We start from the raw sequence: 13,220 nt of genomic DNA, 5'->3' as shown, positions 1-13,220 counted from the left end.
GGAAGTTCTGGGACTCGAACACCTGCTCTGTTGGCTAGGTACGTTCAACACCTGAGCAGCCAGCTCGGTAAGTACACCTGCTCTGCCGGCTAGGCAACACCCCTAACGCTATATGCAAGCTGGGTTGACTCTGTGTCAATGCATGTCTATGCCTTGCGCGTCTCTGCGCCGTCTGTTTGCTTGGTGCTCGATAGGTTGCGACGATGGACTGTGGGGGAAATGAAGCAGGTGAATAGGGGGGGTATAAAGAGCGAGGGATTACCTTGTGGTCTGTTCTCAAGTGAGTCGAATTCTGATTCCGCCTGCGAGTGTACCGACGTAGCTGATGACCCAGCTCTGCCTTTCCCCTTGTCCATAGGTGGGACCCAGGAATCGTCGTCCTTGTCTGACTGTAGTAAAGGACTGTCACGGATTGTCGTCCTGTCGCCCAGGTTCTCGGAGGGGGTCTGGTCAGGGCCGGGGGACGGTTCTGGAGTATATCCATCCTCGCTACCGGGAACTAATATGATCGCGGGAGGAGGAGGAGGAGGGGGTTGCTGCCGACCACGACTTGTGTTGCGACGGGGGGTCTGCAGAGGGGGGCCTGGTGCTAGGCCAGTCGCCGTCGATCTTGACCTTGTCATTCTCGCTTCTCGTTCCTCCGCGGCCCGTTCTTCAGCTTGTGCTATGGCTTTGTCCATGTTGCCGATTGTGATCACCGATGTAAAGATTCAATTGGGTTTCTAATGGTAATTGGAGAGTTTTTGAAAGTTTGAAGTGATGAGATCTTTAGGTCGTTTTGTAGAGGGACTACAGAGGTGCTCCTGCTTCCTCTTTCTGGAATGCCCGAAAAGCAAAGAGTCTTTCACTTTGTGAAGACTGTGAGATCTTGCGGTGATCACGGGTCAAAAGGTGAAGATGTGAGCGGCGAGTGAAAAACTCTGCAAGCCAAAAATGTTGGAAGGCGTCATGCCTTCCAACATTCCGCGGGGTTTCACACGCTTACATTTCACGACCCGCCGCAAGCTCTCATGGACGCGCGAACCACCTGTGTTATGGTGGTTCGTAACAAGAAATCAGAAGAAGGGAACTTGTGTTAAAGTTCTATTGAAGTAGCATCAAGAGTCTTATAAATATAAGACTAGTGATAACTTCATAACTTTAAATATCAGTTTCCTGACTCAAAGTAAGTAGTAATCTCTTCACCTTTTTCTGGATCTTCTACTTTCCCAAAGTAATTTTTTTAGGTTAGTGGACTTCCAATTAACTTCGGGTTGGCTACCTTTTGAACAACCACAGGTTAGTGACCTATTACAACTCACTGGTTAGTGCACCTTTTGAACACCTACAGGTTAGTGACCTATATCAACTCACAGGCCAGTGCACCTTTTGAACAACTACCAGTTGGCAACTTTAGAATAACCAGATCAGTGACCTTCATCTCACTCTTTGATCTGTTACTTTGAAGATTAAAGGAAGGCCTTGGATCCAGCCTTCATACTGTATCATAATAATTATTAATTATAATTCAAACCTCCTTTTAAGGAGTCATCTGACTGTAGTCTATCTGGATTTATCCAAACAGACTATCAGTCTCTTTGACTTTCTTTATTTTCTGTATTTGATTTTGTAAATACTACACATTTGAAATAAAGAATAGAATTCCATCACTACCCTATCCAGTTCCCAATTTAGCATAGAGCAATCTCAGAGATTACCCTACCCTCACACTCCATGAGGTTAGAATCACAAAACTTTCTGTGTTGCTGTTGTCTGTGCATGTGGCCTTGGGCTATCACTTGTTGAGCTTATGACCATTGAGCTATTCTTCTTGCTAGTGGTGTTTCCAGAATCTTTCCTGTGAAACTCTGTAGGGCAATATTTTGGTATTGTTCCTTTGAAGAGAAACCCAGCTTGCTTGTTTTTGTCCAGATCCAGTGTCTTATCTGGTAAACAAAGGGGTGCAATAGCGTTTGAGCCCTGTGGTTGAGTGGATTTGAATGCTTCAAATGTGAGGCTACTGTTTGACTTGGCTAATAAACTCAAGTAATTCTGTTATAGCTCTCCAATGGGTTTCTTGACATAGTTGCCCCACAGCCAATAGCATTATGTCACATTGTGAGTTTTGCTAATCACTATCCATTTGCGGGCTCTGTTCCACTCTCAGATTGGTGGTCCCAAATTTTCTTTGTCCCACGGGGCTTTGTGTTGGTGAGCATTGTACTGTTTTTCCTGTTGTAAGAACACGCCTGTTATCAAATTAGTGTTTTTTTGTACACCTAGGGGGAGTTTAAGCAAAGTGGGAAGGACTCTAGGTCTGTGGTTTGCTTGGGAGTCCAGATGGGTTGGGCTGGGGTATAAAAGTATCAAGCCTTGTATCCAGTACTACCAACATACATATTGACCTTGGATTGGGAAATCCGAGGCGTACTCAGATCTGAAACATTGGACAGGAGCTTTCCAAGGTTTTAATCCAAGGTAATCTTTGGCACATAATGATACCTTGGACAGAAACCTTGGATAAGGTCTGTCCAAGGATTTGCATCCGACAATACCTTGGATCTCCCGATCCAAGGCATCTATGTTGGTGGTGCAGTAATGCTTTGGATTACCGCTCTAGTTCTTCCATCCCTGAGGTTGCTTTGATTTCTGTCTTGATTTGAGCTTCCATTGTGTTCATTTGGATAGGTGTTTTCTGAATCAAGATTACCAACACTGATGTGATGTTGGCTAGATTGGCCGGTACTAATACATTGCTGTTGTCCATAGTGCTAATCTTTTTGAGATATTCCCGCAGGTGGTTTATCAAAATCCTTTCCAGCCTTTGGATTTGTTTGTTAGAGGTAGATGGGGCCTTATTGAAGTCCATTTCCAGTTTGTTTCCAGTATTACTTGTGTTTGTTTGCATGTTTGCCATGTTCAGTTGTGTATAACTCATGATCGGATTGTGATGGTTGATTAGGGTGATAGAAGGGAATTCAGGTGGCATTGAGGAGGTTCTGAGAGCAATAGATGGAGTTATTTTTGTTTAAAGTGGATTGTAAAGTGATAAGCAGGGGTGCTGAGAAAAAATAGAATGCAACTCAAAAGGTTGACTGTAGTGGTATGAAGTCAGAAATTAGAATTCCTGTTTGTTAAACCATGGGATCTTGTGTGATCATTGAAGTCCTTAGGGCAATTCTTATAGGTGATACAACCCCGTTCATGGAACTCTGACCAGTTCATGGGTTTCATTCAGCTTTGCAATTGCCTACAAAACACAAGATTTTCTTGTTGGTGGGTCTGAGGATGTTCTCACTAGGGCTGTGACCCAACCCTAACCCCTGCTGGCCAACTCTGCCTTCTTTGGAAGAGGCAGTCTGCACCCCAGGGCACTGAAATAAGCTAAAAGTAATCCAAGAAAGCCCTGCGGGCGCTCCAGCGGCCCCAACTGCTAGTCTTTGTGTTTTTTTGCCAGATAAACAAAAAAATGGCGTCTACATATTTTGGTTTTTTGACAATCTAAGTAGGTGCACACAGGTTGGATAAAAGACAATACACTTAGTCCTGCAACACCTGTCTTTCCCCTTCCTGTACCCGTTTTTGCACCTGCAATTGATTCAAGGTGTACCCTGTTTGGCCCCGAGTGATTTCTGGATTCCTTTGGGTCTACTCAGGGCCGGACAATGCACCGGAGCCGCAAGGCCGGGTCACAGTCCTACCTTTCACCAGTCTTTCACGTGATATCCATGTGAAATCTCAATGAAAATCACGGTGAACGCACTTTGATAGGTTCACGTGGTTTGAACCAAAGATCGATCAACCTGACACCAGCTTCTCCAGATCGCAACCATATCCATTCTCCCCTCAGAATCGATCATGTGGTGTAATTTTCGCTGAATCCCCGTAGGTTCACCCGACTCTGGAAGGCCTCATTACCAAAGTCAGGCTATTAACGGAGTCTTTTTTCAGATACGTAACTGCGAGAAACTCATCTTGTTGTTTCGCATGATCTTCAGAGCAAAGTCCTGTTCATCTGATCATTCCTGCATCTGGTTCCCACAAGGCTCCATAATCTGCACCTGCGGCCTTGAAGGTTACACGAGCATGAGTTAAATGTATCGTCTGTACCAGTGCTGAAGACCAAACTAGAAGAGTGTACGACTCGCAAGCCTGACTGGCTCATGCTTGAGTCTTTTGAATGAAAGCTGAGGCCTCGTCCGTACCATAGCGGCTGCGACGCTCGACTGCACTGGTGCAGTGGACCCCAAATCATTGAGCTATGTCTGTATACAGCTTCTGATTCACATATCAGTGGAAGTTTCTATTCCTTTCGATTCACTTCAGTCTTGACGTTCCAATTAGGACCATCAACCGGGTTTGGTGATTCAATTTCCGTCAGAGATCAAAGCTGTACAGCTTTTGGGGCAGCTTATAAGTTCACCTTTCCTACAAATCTGAAGCATCCATTCTCTCCACAGCCTGTTTTATTCTCCTCGTCTACTTCACGTCTTATATCACACTTCTGCTCTTCAGCTCTACCTATCAATCTTTCAATATGAGCTCTCTCCGTATGATTTCCGTCTCCGTTGTCCTCTCCGCTCTTACCTGTGTTACGATCGCTCAAGATCTAACTCAGCTCATCGGAAGTCTTTCCGGAACCTGCCAAGCAGCTGCTGGTGGTCTCTTGACCAGTGAATTCGGGACATGTGCTAACGTCATGGGCCTAGTACCTGTCATTGGTGCATCTGGATCGGTTCTTGCTCCATTTGGGGTATGTTCGCATCTTCTCTGATCACCATTTTCTGCTTCTTGTCCTGACGTAAATCTGTTTTGTTCAAGGATTACGTTACTTCTACTTGCCCAACTGCGACTTGCTCAGATTCCGTCGTGGCGTCAGCCAATGCGGCTCTTCAAAAGGGATGTAGCGCTGATATTGCCAAGGGCGTTACTACAGCCATCGCACTCGCGACCATTGTACAAAACTTCTCACCCATCCAGTAAGCCTCGATGCGACCAAGTCATGACGATTGACGTTACTAAAGTTTCAATGACATTACGTTTGGTAGCGGACTGTTGTGCTCGCAATATGCGTCCAACGGCACCTACTGTGTCCTCAACCTTCTAGGCAACCTCGAAAAGGTCACCGGAAAGCCAGTCACTGTCGCCTTGGCTGAAGGTATGCTCGTCCAAGGTTTCTCTGCTCTCCTTCCCTTGTTAGCCACAGCTCCCAAGGTACGTTGTCTCCTGCTAGATACCTCTCTCCTATGATATTTGTGCTCACTCGATCTATGTCTTTTATTGTTACTGCACAGGAAATCTACTGTGATGACTGTGGTCATGCTTTGTACACCGAAATTTCTGGCATCAAACCGATCGCGGCCAACAGCACTGCTGCCCCTGACAGCAGCAAGCTTGTTCAAGCCACCTGTGGTGCAAACTTCACCGATGGAAAAGTCCCGGCCACTATCAAGCAAGCTTCCTCGAGCTCGAACTCAACTAGTACCGGTGGCTATACGGCCAGCGGCAGCGCCGGCTTGGCCGCTTCATCAAGCACCGGGTCCTTTACCAAGCCCCTCTCTTTTGTCCTCGCCTCGTCGACATTGTTTGTTTACCTTTTGTTATCCGCATAAGTCTGTGTTGCATCTTTAATTTCTCTCTTAACGGCTCTCTCGTTTCATGATATCTGTGTGCTCCCTGACCAACTTTCAAGGGAATTGCATGTTAACAGCTTGTAATTGTTATTGATCATTCATGCAGTCATAAGGCATCCGATTTTTTTCCAACCCGTCACGCTCCTGTATATGTCTTGTCCTGAAATTGGAACTTTAGTAGAGCTTACTCGTCATCAGAATTTAAAGCTATGAACTTATCCCCAGCTCAAGTCATTTGTAGGTGGTGTGCATCATGTGCATACATTTATGAGTCTTGAAGACAAGTCACACGCACATACTAACCTGGCTCAACAAGCTGATGAAGCCTGACCAAATCATATTTACACTGCAAGCAGCAGTATAGAACATAAATGGTACTCAAAGTTGTGTATACTTTGCCATGCATAGTTTTTTTGTGTTTTTTTGCAACTACAAACAACTTGGAAAACGTATATTTCTTGATTGAAGCTCAAAGATGTGTACTTTTAAGCCAAAAACATAGTTTTCCCTGGTTGTGTGAAGTTGTGAAAAAAGGAAAGAAAACTATGCACAGCAAAGTATACACAACTTTGAGTACCGTAATAGTATGAAGCAAATACCTAAGTGTCAAGATCTGTCAAGACACACTGGCATGGTCTTATAAGTTGCTGCTTGAGGCTAACATTGGGCTTGGGTCAGGAATGCAAATCAGATGCCTTATTTCAGAAGTCACCTTTGGGAGCAAACAACTCAACTTGCAGTTCCCAGATGAACAAAAGCTTTTCATATGTATAGGTCTAATTTCAGTCTGTCTATGTTTCTAACCATGCCACTTATACTAATCTTTGACGGCGCATATTTCTACAACAAATCTTTGCCATGTCTTTGAATCAACTTTAGTTATCATCTAGTCCAAGATCCACTAGCTGGGTGAACTTATTGTAATTTACTAGCCATAGATGGTTTGTTGGGATGCATATGTTGAAACAAATTCTGAAAATCAAATCACAATGCATGACTGATCTTGCAGATTGACTTAACATTGTGAAGTACTTTCATTGAAACCCACTCCAAGCTCTTACCATCATTTGTGAGGTGACTTTTGTAGGAAATGATCTTTGTGTATGATGTTACATGTCTTGTGGCTCCTGGAAAGAGTGATGAGAAGTACACCAAGTGTTCAAGTATGATGATGTGGCCAAAAAATTCTATTTGTCTGATAACTCTAACTATCAAGGCAGAGGCCTATGAGACAATCAAATATGAAGTCACAGCCTTCCTTCACACTCTTTTGGGACTTCAACAGCTCTTGTTATAGATAATGTCTGTGCTTCTGCGGGAGCTGTGAGTACCATAGAGAACTTTCCCTTGTCTTGGCCCGCACAGGTCCAAACATGCTCTCCTCTCTTCACTTCTTCATCACGCACACACGCAGTATATCACACTTCTGCTCTTCAGCACTACGTATTAATTTTCCAATGTGTCTCTCTTTGCATACTGTCTGTCTCTGTTTTCCTCTCCACTCTTACCTGTGTCACAATCACTCAAGATTTTGTACATTTCATTGGAAGTTTCTCCAAATCTTGCCAAGTAGCTGCTGACAGTCTCCTCACCACTGAGTTTTGGTACATGTGCTCACATCCTGGGCCTAGTACCTGTCATTGATGCTACTAGGTTGGTTGTTAGTCCATTTGGGGTACATTTGAAACTTCTCTGATCAGCATTTTCTACTTGTTATCCTGATGTATATTGGTTGTTGCTGTAGAATTTCATTTTCACTTGCCCAGCAGCTGCTTCTTCACATTCCGCTGTGGCTATGCCAACATGTGCTTCCATTCATGAGTCTTGAACACAAAAAACATACATGCCCACTTATCCCAGTAAACTACTTGGAGGCGGGAACCTTGTCACAATGAAATTTGAATACACTCTATGTGCACTTTTGCTAGGAGTGTAAGGATCCTCGGACAGTTCAGCAGAAGCGATGCCCCTGGTACCGGGATTTTGTTCTGCAAGTGTAGTGTGATGAGAGTCCTTTTATATATGAATGTACAACATTGTTTTATGATTATTCATGCAGCCGGCGTTCTTGGATGCGGATATGGACTTGGGGGTCAAAGTCGTAGTCATCACATGTTTATCACCTCTCAGCCGTCCAGAACCTGAAATAGCTTTCAAAGGATCCAATGTCACTTTGCATGCTGATCCTTGCGCTACTGGTTCTGCCAATTCTTTGAGTGATTGAGCAGTCGGAATCAGACGATGCTCGGGAACCCATAAGAGGTCAAACAACAGACACCACAGGAAATTGCTATGTCAACCTCGGATCGGAAATCCGTATACCGATTACCATGGAAAAAACAATCGATCCTCCCTCATTCCCAGTCAAGAATGCCTGCAGAACTGCTGAGCCAGATGAGCCAGCAAATTTTTGACCTTCCCCCTGCCTGCAAGTTCACATACATGTTTACAAAAACCATCACATTTGCACAAATTTTGTTGTTCAGTTTGGCTGCCATTGCCAATGCTTTGTGACATTTTCTGTGCAATATGTATCCTAGATAAGCTGAAATATTCAGCGAAGGGTGGCATCTAAAACTCAAGCAAGAGTTGAACTTCAGTATCGGTAAACCGTTATCTTTCGCTGCTGGTATGCTTGCTTGACAAGTTTTTAATTCATTGCGGAGAGCCCATCATGATCAGGTTTCGAGAGTTGCAGCATAATCCCGCAGCTCCATTCAACACCGCCGGAACATCTACAGAGTCTGATTCGAGACAGACGCAATGCTTACTCAACTTGCCGGTTTTCATGAGGATCTGAACAAGTTTGTTAGACAGAAAGGCTACAAGAGATATCCCGACGCCCCAGATGGTACAAAAGCTCACCGCTAGCCTTCCGACACACATCTCGTTCTTCCTTCACCAGAAATCTAAAAAAGCTCCTTATCGCACATCCATCGAATTCTTCGGATCCAATTTTTTTACACACTCCTCGTGAAAAATTTTCAAATCAATTTATCTATCACAAAATCCTCAGTTCTTCACAAAATGCTCTTGGGCCTAGTATCATTGTTTGTATGCAGCATGCTCTGCCTGAGTACATCTGCTGCGGTCTGTCCTATAAGGAAACCTGATTCCTTGTTGTCAAGCTTTGCGGGAGGTCATGTTGGAAATTACGATGCCTGTATGACTGAGGTAACTGACGATTCGGCTCACTTCGGAGGGCTTTGATTCATCAGGTGAGTTTACTCGTACATGAGGGAGGATTATAAATGATCAAGCGAGCTAACTGAAGCCGTCGGAAATTCTGTCTCTTTGACTGCACAGCATCAGGCAGCCACGAAAGATGTCGACCATCAACTTGACTCGGGCTTTGGATAGGAAATATGACAGTCCAACAATTATCAAGGAGAAGTGATTGAACAAGAAGCCCTATGATTTTCCCCCATACTTTCTTCACTACTCTTCATCAATTAAACATGTAACTCATTTAACAGGATTTATCTTATCCAATAACTGCATCCAATCAGATCCATGTTATGCCTCACCTTGCGATCTCACTTGGCCAATTATCTCTGTATTGTGACTGAATGCAATGGGCTCATATCTACATCCTCAATGTAAAACAATCCTATGAATGATTATCTCTTTTCTTGGTGATATCCTCCCAGATGTTTTGTGTGTTAAGCCATACATACAACCTATCAGAAATCCAAAATACTTGAGCATTTGCATACATATTGGCACGTATCATGATAGATAGTTCTGTTCTGGAACTGAAGCTACATAGTAGTCCTGAGGTACTTTATCAGGAGCTACATTGCCTCAAATTAATGTCTTGGATAAGAAAAAACGGGGATCTTTTCTGTCGCAAACAGATGCGACTTCCTTGGAAGGAGTTAGGCACGGAAGTTTCGTTTTGCAAACTCGGGATCTGTTTTTGTAGAGTGCTAACCGCTGGACGGCCCCGGAGGGTCTGAGTGTGTTGCAGTAAGAGAAAGCGCAACCTGAGGCCCTACCACCCACTAATGATATGACCGTAGATGGTATAAAAAAGACCTGTTGATGGAAGAGCAACGAAGGATGCGAGTAGGGCTGAAGAGGTCATAAAGAATAACCTCCACCGGAGGAGAAAGACTAAGGTAAACAACCTGGCAGACTTCAGAACAGCAAGATCACCACGAAAAATGTGCCACTTACTGTCTGAGAAGGGGAGTTGACTGAAACAACAGAAAACGGGATCGTAGAATTTTACGATCATCCTTTTGCGGTCATTAAAGACCGCAAAGGTTGATGACCGCAAAAGTATATTATTCCCGGGTGAAAAGTTAAATTTACAGTCAAACCATAATTTAGAATGTCCGCAAAAAATACAGTCGCAAAAAAAGCACTGAAAATTACCACCCTGTACCTAGAATCTTTATTTTTGCGAGTTAATGTTTATGTACCATGATGATTGCAAATGAATTACGTTGCAAAAGTCCACAATTCGTCCCATTTCGATAGTTTCACGGCTCTAGTCTCACAGACATCGAAAGTCACCGCAAAACGATCAACTCAAAAGTAAACAAACTCGCACGAAAAGATTAATTTCACGGTCAAAGACCTTTCCAATCCAACGGATTGATGAAGACCTCTTACCAATCCAGGACAAAGGATTGACGCCTTTCACCCAACAACAAATTCCATGAGAAGTGTCTTCATGATGCCATTCCATGAAGAAACAGAAGCACCTGTCCTTCCATTTTCATTTCGTCAACAATATCCTCTTACTTTGAAAAGATCAAACACTCACTTACTCCTCTTTTCAATCAATCAATCTTATCGTACCAACTTAAATCGACCATATCTAATAATCACTCATTAATATTATTCCATTATTCCTTATCAATCTTACCTTAATTATCACCGAAATGCGCAAAAACCAAATGAGTGACTGTAGTAGCGACTCTAGCAGCAACTCCGAGTTACAAGAAGAAGAAGAAGTTTCACAAATAGCCAACTCTGACGGCAAAGTACTAGACAAACAAGCCTCTGACGCTTATGAAGAAGAATACGAACCGGACTCTGACGCCGAAGTACAAGACAAACAAGACTCTGAGGCTCATGAAGAAGACAAACCGGACTCTGACGCTTACGAAGAAGACGAAACGGACTCTGAATCTTGTGAACAAGACAAACAAGACGAAGTCAACATATATGATGATGAATATGACGAAAGCTGTGACATCAAAGAACTTGGAAAAGACCAACCACAAGCCACCCTCAAAGTTTATAAACGTGGAACAAAACAGCTTCCAGTTCCGCCGCAAAAGTCTCCGCAAAAGAAAAGGAATTTGTCCAATTCTTCAACTTTCTCTTCGTCTGCGAAAACCATCAGCAATACTCAGAAAAACAAAAAAAATTCTTCGAATTCTTCCACCTCAACCAAGCCAATGATCAAACAAGGGAAGAAGACATTCAGCTTACCTCTTGACCGCGCATCTTACAAAACCTTCATAGGCGAGAACAATACACTCGACGATGAAGGTTATCCGTTATTTCCCAATGGAAATACGGTGTTTGTGAAGCAACCTGGCCAGCCGAAAATTGTCAACTGGGGAACTTTTGGATTTGCTTATACTTCTTCTGGAGGTAAAAGCAAAGGACCAGTGGACTGGCGGACAGTAAGATACTCTTGCTTAGGTGTGATAGTCTGTGATAGCCTACACTGTGAATATCTCGGCTCGCCACCGACATCAGCTGCCAAACGAGGTGATTGGATGAGCACATGAGTTTTTTTTTTTGATTTTGACTTTCATCGCTTTAGTTTTATATCTTTGCCTATGATATACTGACTGATGATCATGCCTCCATTACCCATTGGATTTTTAGATCCCAGAAATGCCCAGCGGCACGATGTCCTGGCAATCTTCGGTACTTGGCGTGTACCAACACTTTGTGTCAATTGGACGAACATGAGAGCGGATGGGGAATTATCCGACACTCAGGATTCCATCAACATCAATGGCCCCGTCGTGGTAAGCCAGACAAATTGTCTTTGGCAAAATTTGGTAAACGGGTTGTCGAAAACCCGGGGGTAGGGCCATTACAACACAAGGTGTGGTTTTTACTCTGTTCATGCAGTCATCTGTGAGGCTGACGGCAACTTATGACATTTCAGGTGGGTCGAGCTCCTGCAGGTAAGCAGGAGATCGTCACTGCTTCCAACATCCATGGCACTTATGGAAACCTACATCAAACAGGTTATTATCGACGCAAGCTCCTTGAAGCCGCTGGTGTCATACCCGTAAAAAAACTTCCTGGCGCGGCTGATAACTTCATCTTGGATATGGACCATTGGGCCGAGTGAGTAGATTCTAATTTAAATTTGTATATTTCTCTTTAATCATAATGTTTTAATTAATTATCAATTTTACTGCATTTCCAGACGCGGATTGATTGTGGTATCCGTCTCCATGAAGCGTCACAATATGCACCTTACCTTCCAAACTGAATGGATGCAACAGCAGCTTTTGGCTCGAGACGAAAACAACCGTGTTTATGGTGGCGGGCTACTATCAGACGTAACTTACAAGTTTTTCAAGAATGGATACCTGTTATCAACTTCCATGTACCACAAGGATCTCCGACGTTGGATTCCTATTCAACTCACCGGGCTCAAAGGACTTAGTGAGGAACACTACGCCTCACACTTCCGAACTCTTATGAAGCAAATGAAACGCGCCGATGTGACTGCATCAGAATGTGATACCAACGCTCGGATCTCACCGTAACGCGACGGATTACGGCGGTTCTGTCACTACGTTACGGTAGACCGTTTTCAATGCTACCGTACCGTACCGTTAAGGAGGGGTGACCGTAGTCGAAATCTCACTATGGTACGGTCAGACCGTACCGTACCGCACCTCAATTACCAATCTGAGACTCGGATTTCGGTCCATCACGGTGAAAATCGGTCAAAATCAAAAAAACTTGAAAAACTTAAAAAACTTGTAAAAAAAACTTGTAAAAATATACCTTGAATCAAGAAGTGACGAGACAGTCAAAACAAAAAGACATAACACAATGAAAGTAATAAAAAAAACATAGAGGAAAAACAACTAAAGAAATATGAATCAAACTATTTCTTATTCTTATTCTTCTTCTTTTCTTGTTCCTCGTACTCCTTGAGATACTTGACCCCATCCTCAAACTTATCTGTTGGCACAATCCCACCCTTGATCCATTCCCTGCATCCCACCTTCCGAGTGATGGTATTGGGAAGGATAGAGCCTTGCCCAGGTGCAGCAACGTCTGCAGCTGACGAAAATGACCGCTCCACACAGCATGTTGTTGCCGAGATTGAAAGGTAGTCCCGTGCCATTGACGCCAGCACCGGGAAGGACTTCTCGTGCTTCTACAAAAGTGTCATCAAAGAATTTCATTTTAAATTGATTTGCTGATCAAAGCATCAAACAAACTCACCCTCCACCAGTCTAAAGGCTTCTCATCGGGCAAGATGCCAAACTTGCCCGATAAGTAGTCGGTCAGCTCATTATCGTGTTGAGATGAATTTGGAATGGAGCAGTGAAGTCCTAAATGAAATATATTTCAATAAAGTTATAGATGCATCAGTCACAGAGAGAG

General features: G+C 43.6%; 4 protein-coding genes across 4 annotated transcripts; all 4 read left to right on the top strand.

Moving 5' to 3' along the window:
• Window positions 1-219: 219 nt before the first annotated feature.
• MELLADRAFT_92034 (uncharacterized protein) lies at window positions 220-726 on the top strand (the record flags this gene model as incomplete). The annotated part of the gene is made up of 2 exons (XM_007415123.1): window positions 220-280; window positions 359-726. The coding sequence occupies 2 exons, from the start codon at window positions 220-222 to the stop codon at window positions 724-726; spliced, it is 429 nt and encodes a 142-aa protein (XP_007415185.1).
• Window positions 727-4,282: 3,556 nt separating this feature from the next.
• Window positions 4,283-6,063, top strand: MELLADRAFT_72955 (uncharacterized protein; the record flags this gene model as incomplete). The annotated part of the gene is made up of 5 exons (XM_007415124.1): window positions 4,283-4,732; window positions 4,801-4,958; window positions 5,028-5,193; window positions 5,274-5,591; window positions 5,719-6,063. 4 exons carry the CDS (start codon window positions 4,517-4,519, stop codon window positions 5,589-5,591), a joined length of 858 nt encoding a protein of 285 aa, XP_007415186.1.
• A 4,441-nt stretch (window positions 6,064-10,504) lies between these two features.
• On the top strand, window positions 10,505-11,030 carry MELLADRAFT_66963 (uncharacterized protein; the record flags this gene model as incomplete). The annotated part of the gene is made up of 2 exons (XM_007415125.1): window positions 10,505-10,871; window positions 10,972-11,030. 2 exons carry the CDS (start codon window positions 10,505-10,507, stop codon window positions 11,028-11,030), a joined length of 426 nt encoding a protein of 141 aa, XP_007415187.1.
• A 1,057-nt stretch (window positions 11,031-12,087) lies between these two features.
• On the top strand, window positions 12,088-12,264 carry MELLADRAFT_92031 (uncharacterized protein; the record flags this gene model as incomplete). The annotated part of the gene is made up of 1 exon (XM_007415126.1): window positions 12,088-12,264. One exon carries the CDS (start codon window positions 12,088-12,090, stop codon window positions 12,262-12,264), a length of 177 nt encoding a protein of 58 aa, XP_007415188.1.
• Between the last annotated feature and the right edge of the window lie 956 nt (window positions 12,265-13,220).

Source organism: Melampsora larici-populina (assembly GCF_000204055.1).
Source record: "Melampsora larici-populina 98AG31 unplaced genomic scaffold MELLAscaffold_48, whole genome shotgun sequence".
Taxonomy (NCBI): domain Eukaryota; kingdom Fungi; phylum Basidiomycota; class Pucciniomycetes; order Pucciniales; family Melampsoraceae; genus Melampsora; species Melampsora laricis-populina.
This window is presented reverse-complemented; position numbering and strand designations above follow the sequence as displayed.